The sequence below is a fragment of the Thalia democratica genome, chromosome 2 (genome assembly GCF_965202585.1).
Source record: "Thalia democratica chromosome 2, ktThaDemo2.hap1.1, whole genome shotgun sequence".
Lineage (NCBI taxonomy): Eukaryota > Metazoa > Chordata > Thaliacea > Salpida > Salpidae > Thalia > Thalia democratica.
The window spans coordinates 80,180,303-80,189,017 of NC_139166.1; the positions used below are offsets into that span (position 1 = coordinate 80,180,303).

Sequence of the window (8,715 nt, forward strand, 5' to 3'; positions counted from 1 at the left end):
ATATCTAAACTAAAATTAACCTTTAAATAAAATAATTGTACTTTTAGTAATTGTAAACTTTTTGTAGATTACAATTTGAATAGTTTTGAACGTTTATGAAAACTTAGTGTGTCTAATATTGTTTAATGATTTAGCTACTGACGTTGCAATCCTAGAATATTTTATATTAATTTTATGTACATCATGTTCATGCTATTGATATTATTTAAGATACTATTGAAATAAAATAACAGAATATCAGTTCTACTTAACAGAATAGTGAATATACAGTTATAATATTTTAAAACCTATCTTCAAAATAAATTGAAAAATAAAAACCTACAAGTCGGCTCTGTTATAAGTGATTTAGTTTATCTAATCACACTATAGATTTCTATATATATATATATATATATATATATATATACTCATATGATACGTGGGACAAAGAATCTTGAAAACTGTAGAAAATTTAGAAAACCACAGCAGTTCAATTCTAAAAAACAAGTATTATAATTCAGAGGCGAAGTTTATATTATTACTTTATTTTATATAAAGTAAAACGAGTCTAAAAAAACGCGCAAAAATCAAATTCGTACTATGATATATCCATAAATTTATCAATCTTCAACCCATTGAGTGAAAATAATACGATATGAATTTTGCTAATGATGTTATTTTCTAGTAAATTCTATCTTCATACTGTTTTAAAGTATCTTTTTATTTATGTATATTGTTATTTCTCTGGTGGTGATCTTTCTTGTAAGGATGGTGTCTAGTGTTATTTTGGGGTTGTTTCGTCGCCTGTAAATAAATTATAATGAAATTTACAATATTTAACAATTAACACTAACTTCAGACTTTCTTTCAGATACTTATTCTTATGTTTGTTAAGGGATGATTTCTATTGATGTGTTTTTTTGCAGTCTAAAAGTCTTATAACATAATTTATTAAATATAATTAGTTTTTTTTTAATGAATTTTTAATACTTATTAAGGACAAGAAAAAATTGTCCTAGAAAACCTTAATATAGGTTTATTAAACATAAAAAAATTTATACATAAATCAGTTAAAAGCTTAAGTTTTAATCAGCATAAAAGTCATAATAATGAACAACATAAAATAGTACAAAACAATTATATAACATTATGAAACAACTTTTAACCTTTAGTTTTCGGTGATTCTGTTTCAAATTTTCGGGTATGTGCATCTTTAAAGTTTCCAAACATTTCAATGATCTAGAACGCAAAGGTTGTGTCCAGAAAAAGTCATGGTTCAAGGCTTCCTCTGCAGTTAATCTCTGTTAAAAATTATTTCTAACAATTTGTTTTATTTTCCTTTTTAAAACTGTTTTTCAGAATTTAGATTAAGTCGTTAGTTGTCGCTTTCGGTTAAGTTTTGTAGATATTTTTAATGTTTAAGTAAATTTTTACTTAGTTTATTTTTTCTCATAAAGACAATTTACTGTCTGTTGTACTTTAGTAGTATATAATTTACATATATTTTAGTTTGTTGAACGACAAAAGAAAAAGCAATTAAAATATTTGGTCTTATAATTTGGTGCCCGAAAAAACTCTTCGGTTGTAGAGAAACACAAAACTTCGAGACGTTTTAACGTCTTTTCTAGGACAGATTTGTTGAGTAGATTAATGCCTTAAGCTTTATTAAATTAGTTTTAAACTTACAGCTGATTCAGTATTTATCATTGCTGTCAATGAGTTCAATGCGTTAGAATATTAATATTTACTTCTAAAGTTAAATGGCATGCTAATAAACTTCGACACATTTTTTGAGTTTTATGTTAAAAGGAAGATGCCTGCGTTTTATAAATAAAAAATATAAAAATAGATTTTTTATAATGTGAAAAAGATAAACTTGTATGAATTTTGAGCTGATACTATTAAGTTCTAGAAATAATGAAAACTATATGAAAGCCTCATTTTTTAGTTTTAAAAACAATATAGAGTTTAAATTAAATAATAGAATAATTGTTTAAATTAGTTATTTGTATTTGTTAAAAAAAAAACAGTTAGTTTTCTCAACTTAAGTTTAAGGATAAAATTACAAATTTAATGATTCAGAGAATTGTTTCGTACTATAGGAATTTTTAGTTATAACTGCTTTTAAAAATAAATTGTTCTAATGTTTTACATATAGAAAAATCCACATAAATTTCTAATTTTTTTCAAATATATACACTTTGACTTTATATATGTTTGCATTAGGCTATAAAAGCATGTGTTTAGTTTCATAAAATACTTGTTTTATATTTGTGCTTAATTGTTTACCTTTTTAGGATCCAAACACAAAAGTTTGTCAATTAAATCCAATCCGTTTGTATCTTGTACCGTTTCCAGTTTTAGTGTAAGCATCCTTTGTTTAAAATTATCAAATAATTAAAAAAATATAAAATTTTAAAAAAATATTAAATTAAACAAATTTAATTAGTTTTCTTAAAATTTTTCAGTCGTTTTTTATGCTAAAAATAAAAACAAAACATAATATAACTGCATATGATTTTTTAAAAGACAAAATAACAATTCATGCTGTAGTTTACAATTAAGATTACTGTTTTTTACACTTGTTCAAAAAAACCAACGCTAATAATCATTTTGGTCAACGAACCGGGTATACGAAAACAACTTTATTATTTTCATTTACAATGTAAGTTTATTAAAGTTCTAACTTACTATTATAACATATTTGTAATAAATTTACTCGATAATATAACTGGCAGTTGTTTGGTTTCTAATCATTGAAAATGTAACGTTTATAAAACTATAATTTTTCCGACCAAAATTTTAAAAGTTGATCTAAAACCAATTATTTTTTTCTATAATTGTTATTTATAAAAATGCTTTTAATTTTAAGAAAACTAATAAATGTACTTAACACTTAACTAATCATTTTGTTATTTGATTTCATTTTAATAGCTATTTTTAAACGTTATAACAAAACAATTTTGATGAATTTTTTATCTTATAATTACTTACTTATTGTGATGGTTTTTATGATTTATAATATAACTTCGATAATGTTGTAATTTTTCAACACCAGGCCAAATATCAGAAGTAATTGATCCGCAAAAGTAGTTTATCAAACTAAGTTGATTTCTTTCATCTTTACCCTGAGAAGATAAATAATAATAAGAAAATAAGCTATAAAATTTAATGTTATAAATATGCTTAATTTTATCATTTCGTAAATTAATGTTAAATTTTTAATCCTTAAAACATATAACTAAGTTATTAATCAAGCAAAATTATAATGCAATCAAAATTTTATCGTTACTAATGTTTAGTACATTAAATCTACTGTTAATCAGTAAGAAGTTAATATGGTCAATATATCTTACTTTATTTAGTACTCAGTAAACCAGGGTTTTCAATAAAGAGCCATATAGGTACCGTTGAGGTCATAAGCAGAAAATGGCATTAAAGAAGCAATAGGCTTTATTTTGAAACTTACACTAAATACTCTGGATATAATTAAAAAGAGCAAAAAAAAACCTGTTTTAGGCGTATTTAAGGTAAGTTTTAAATTTTATACTACATATGAAAAAAGGGGACAATATACTGTAAATGGTCAAGGGTAGTTTTAAGAGAAATCTTGTCAAGAAGAGATATAGTTTATTTTTCAAGGATAAAAACACTGCAGTTGAATATGTATTATTAACATTAAATTACTGGTATAATATATATTTAAGAAATCAAACACGAACCTTCATTAAAACTTTTCCTGTCCACAATTCACACAAAATACACCCGACAGCCCACATGTCAACTGGTGGTCCGTAGTTTCTTTCACCTGAAATTCAAACAAGCAATATGAAAACCATTAAACATACTAAATATACCCTTAAATATAATAATAAAATAAATATAAAATATAACTACATCTGGCAGCCCACAAATCAATTGGTGGTTTGTAGTTTCTTCTACTAAATAAAAATATAATTAAATTTATTATAAAATATAAAACGACGGTTCCCCAAATATCATTTGTCGGTCCTTTTTCTTCTTATTAATTATTAATACATAATGGTCTTCCAAAAATATTTAAAAAAATAGACAAAATTGTTTTTTTGGAAAATAAAATTTAAAATTACATTACAAATATATGATAAATATAAGATAAATATAACTTTAAATATAACTTTAAATATAACTTAATTTTGTTTGCCTAAAAAACAATTATATCAGTTGGTGGTCAATAGATTCTTCTGCCTAACAAAAGTTATAAATGCAATGTACAAACGTTCTAAAAAAATATATTTAATGACCTTTTTTGTCTTGTAATAGTTTATTAATAAAGTATAAACACAAGTGATGAATTAGTTTTGAGTATAATTTTTTCTAATATATACCTAATATAAATACAAATTAGCGAATTGTGCAGTTTTCATACAAATGAACAAATATTAAAACAAATACGAAAAGTTTGTATCGTATAAAAAAACAAATAATTTATCTAACCTAGCAGTAATTCAGGAGCTCTGTACCATCGCGTTACCACTTTTTTTGAATACCTATTCTCTTCACCTTCTTTGCAAACTGTGAACGGTCTGAAATAAACATATTTTTATGCATTGTAGTTGTATTGGTTTATTTTCTATATATGTTTTATAACGTATGTTTATCTACTTGACTCTAACTCTTAGTTATCTGTAAACGCTTTAAATCAAACAAAGTTTGTTAATAAAAGAATTTCGAGTTTATGCTTTATATATTGTTTCTTTATGTTCTTTATATACTATTTAATTGTTTCTATTGATATTTTCTAAGTCTTTAAGTTTTCTATTACTAATTAGATTATTTTAATAATTTTTTAGTGCGTTTTTTTCATCTTTGTGAACTGTTAACATAAAATTATAAATTATTCACATATTAGGTTGTTTTGTTAAATCCTACTAGAAACGAATCTGTTTTTAGACAAATTACAGCATAATAGAGAACTAGATTATAAAAATAAAAGTCCGTGTTTATCTTTTTAAGAAATATAGATAAATTTGGTGAATGTTTTTAGAATAACAATTTTACCTGGACTTTAGTCTAAATATTACTGTTTTTAGAGTTATTTTAAAATTTTTAAGAAACATTTAGTGTTTAAAAAGTTTAGATTAAACTACTTTTTATAGTGTTGCCAAAATACTTAGAATTAAAATCTAAATATACTTGCTTATACAATTAAAAATAGAGTTTTTAGTTTGGTTTATAGTTGTATTTATTCAGAAGATGTTAACTGCATTAATCAAAGTATACTAAACATTAATTTTTTTTTTCGTTACACCAATTTTTGTAATTGAATAATTTGAGTCGTCCTAAATATATTAAAAAAATAATTTTAAGTATAAAAAACAGAATTAAATTAATTTCTATTTTCTAAGCTAAAACATTTAAGGCATAATAAGATAATTAAAAAAACAATATTATTTTGAAACTTTACAATTGAAATTTTAAGTATTTTAAAAAGGGATTAAAAAAAATTTGAGTTTTTATTGAAAATTCATGCTAGCCCGAGTTAGGCAATGTTTAGCAACTTAATGACATAATTAGTCAAAATTTCATAGGTGAGACTCATTATGAAGGTCATCTTTAAATAGTTTTTTTTTTAAGTTATGAAGTTTTCAAAGATTTTATATACACTACTATTGTAAAAAAGTACAGTAAAACAATTCCATTTATAACAACTTATAAATAAACAAACTTCATTATACTATCATTTTTCATAGCTGTAGCTTTCTAAAATTAAGAGTGAATCATTAATAGTCAAAAAATTATCTGAAATAGATCTTTATAGGGTAAATTAGATTTAAATCATTAACCTGGCAAGTCCAAAATCAGCAATTTTCAAAGTCCCATCTTTAGTGATTAAAATGTTAGCAGGTTTAATATCTCGATGAATAACAAATTTTTTATGCATGTAAAATAATCCTTCTAATAGTTGGAACGATATCTGTTGAGTTATGAGTATTTTATTTATACTATTTATTGTATGTGTTGTTGTAAAATATTAAAGGAAATTACATATAACTAGTTAATACATTTTATGTTAGATGAAATTGATTAATTAATATTTTAACTTTTGCGCACATCAATGTAAAAGTGCATGTTTAACAAAAATTCAATAAAATTAAAACTAAAACAACTTAATTATTTCAAATTAAACCTAACTTTTTTAATTAATTAAAAATTAACTTTTTCAAATAGCTAAAAAACCTTTTAAGTTTTTCAAAGTGGAAATATATACTTTAAAACTAACTTAACCTTTTATTACGCCAAGGAAAAGTCTTATAAATATAAAAAATATTTTTTTAATTTTATTGATGAAAGTTATACCTACAATCGAACAAACCTGTTTTATTTCACCGAGTGTAAACTCTATATTTTTATTGCTAATAAGTTTTGCTAAATCGTATTCGCAAAATTCCAAAACTAAAGAAACGCTTCTTTGTCTGTAAGTGTATGTATGTATTCAAAAAAATATATATAATTTCATGGTAATGTGTACACAAAAATCTACTCAGTATAAACTATAAATTACTTAAAAATGTTTAAAAAATTAAAAAAAATATTTCAAGTCACTAAAATACATGACAAAACGTTTAAACTACTTAAAACAGTTAAAATGTTTTGAGGTAAAGTTTTAGCATAGCAATTACTTAAGTTTTTAACTATGATAATACGAATAATATTTGCTTTTTTGTTGTGTACCTCAAAACTTATTTTTATTTTAAGGACTACTAAATGATATAATATTTTTAATTTAAAGACAATTATATCTTAATGAAGTAGATCAAATTATATAAGAAATGTTTAGTTTTTGTTTAAAATTAAATGTTTGTTTAAAAAATTTAACAAGCATATTAGTTAGTATAGATTTTGGTCAAAATATTTTTTTAACAATTAAAAGTACTTATTGTTTCACGAGGTCAAATATAACAATATAAACATACTTGTTCAAATTAGTAGGTGCAGAGCTACAAACTTCAATTAACTTCACAATATTTTCATGATTAAGCGCTTGCAATATTTTTATCTCCCTCAGAGCAGTTTGTGGAAACTGGTAAATAAATACTAATTAGAACACATTATTGTACTCATTCATACCAAAAACTTTAATGATTGACTATATTTAGATAGATTTACACTCTTGCAATTTTTTGACCTCTCGTCGAGCAGTCTAAACTGTTTAACACAACAAATAAATTTATGATTATATTTTATGAATAATAATATTTTTTGAGTAAAAATATTATAGGCTATTCACTGAGTTAGATAAACTCAGGAAGAATTTTGATTTTTCTAAGAAGTTAATGGAAACTAATAAAATGACTGAATATTGAAATAAACTTTTAACAAATATTTTATTTCTACTAAAAATTAATACAACACAAACCTGTTTTTTTTTTGTTAAACATAAAAACTAACTAAATAAAAGCTTCGGTAAAACCGTTTTTAGTCAAAAAATTGTTTAATAAGTTATTCAGTGAAGTATAATTCGTAGAAATATATAAAAGTCAATTTTTATTAAAAAAAGAGTTTAAACAGACCAGTTCTGGTTTGCTTTTAGTTTTAGTCAATAAAAAAAGTACTTTCGAATTAATTTAAATAAGTTGGATTATTTAATTATAACAATACTAACCCCTACTTTTCCATTTTCGAAACAAACTGTTTTTAGTGCAACTATTTCTCCTGTCTCTTTGGATGTTGCCTTGAAGACTTCTCTGTACAGTTTAAGAATTAAGTTTAGTACACTACAACAATATGTCACTAACATTTTATAAGTATAACAATCGCTTTAAATATAATCTAGCAGGAAGTGCTATTTTTGAATTTATAAACGGCTAGATACAAATTTTAATAAAAGAACTCATTCTGGTAGATTTATATTTTAACCCCAATGTTATAGTTATTCAATTAATTAAATATGATATAAATGCATTCTTACTAACCCAAAAGCTCCTTGTCCAACCTTTTCCAATTTCTTGTATTTTTCAGTCAGCATTTTTATTTATTATTTAATAAAATCTGTATGTATTTGAATAGTTGTAAATAAGGAGCTAAGTGTGCTTCAAAACTGTTTAAATTTAAATGTCAACAAAATTAGTTCTAAAAACATTATTTAAGAATGCAAACATACATTTTATGCAGACCTGCAATTTGCTTTATCATTTAAAAAAAAGGTAGTAAATGTTATTAATGCAAACAAGCTAAGGCTGAAATGCTATAATGCGGCAAAACTTTTTTATCATAGAAAATCTTTATTTATAATGAATAGTTTATATATACTATATATAAGTTTTTATTGTGTATTTATTTATATGTAAATTTCTGAGCAAGTACTTTAAAATTTAGCAATAAATATGTTTATCTACAAATCTAAACTACTTTGCAAAAAGAATATTTACTAACAAAAATTATATCGAGTAGTATTTGTTATAACTACAAACTTTAATCGCAATTCAATAGTAGATACTAAATAAAGTATGCATAACTACAAAGCATAAAAGTAGAGTAGCAAAATTTCTAGATAACGTATACTAGAAAAGACTGGATATTTAATAAAAAGCAAAAAAGGTCTTTAATTAATATATGGTTATATAAAACTTCAAAAGTTATAAACTGTCACAAAAAATCTACATTTTATCAAAAAGAAAAACATAAACAAGTAGTTTTGTGTTTAAAAATCGAAATGCTTCAGCCTGTTTGTTACTAAAGTTTTCTACATGTTGC

The 8,715-nt window shown here is 23.2% G+C and overlaps 1 protein-coding gene across 1 annotated transcript; it reads right to left on the reverse strand.

Annotated features, from left to right (window-relative positions):
• Positions 1-699: 699 nt before the first annotated feature.
• Positions 700-7,987, reverse strand: LOC145829002 (cyclin-dependent kinase 9-like). The gene is made up of 11 exons (XM_082936744.1): positions 7,935-7,987; positions 7,625-7,706; positions 6,936-7,042; positions 6,335-6,434; positions 5,805-5,935; positions 4,456-4,544; positions 3,702-3,787; positions 2,974-3,107; positions 2,269-2,353; positions 1,146-1,280; positions 700-783 (listed from the first exon to the last, which is right to left on the reverse strand). The coding sequence occupies exons 1-11, from the start codon at positions 7,985-7,987 to the stop codon at positions 700-702; spliced, it is 1,086 nt and encodes a 361-aa protein (XP_082792870.1).
• Positions 7,988-8,715: the final 728 nt, after the last annotated feature.

What these genes read in the sequence shown, in the direction of transcription:
- LOC145829002 (XM_082936744.1), bottom strand. Translation starts at nt 7,987, where the DNA reads ATGCTGACTGAAAAATACAAGAAATTGGAAAAGGTTGGACAAGGAGCT. An exon ending in TCGAAAATGGAAAAGTAGGG is followed by an intron (nt 7,043 to 7,624) that starts GTTAGTATTGTT and finishes TTTATTTACCAG; the next exon opens with TTTCCACAAACTGCTCTGAG. An exon ending in AGCTCCTGAATTACTGCTAG is followed by an intron (nt 3,788 to 4,455) that starts GTTAGATAAATT and finishes TTTGAATTTCAG; the next exon opens with GTGAAAGAAACTACGGACCA.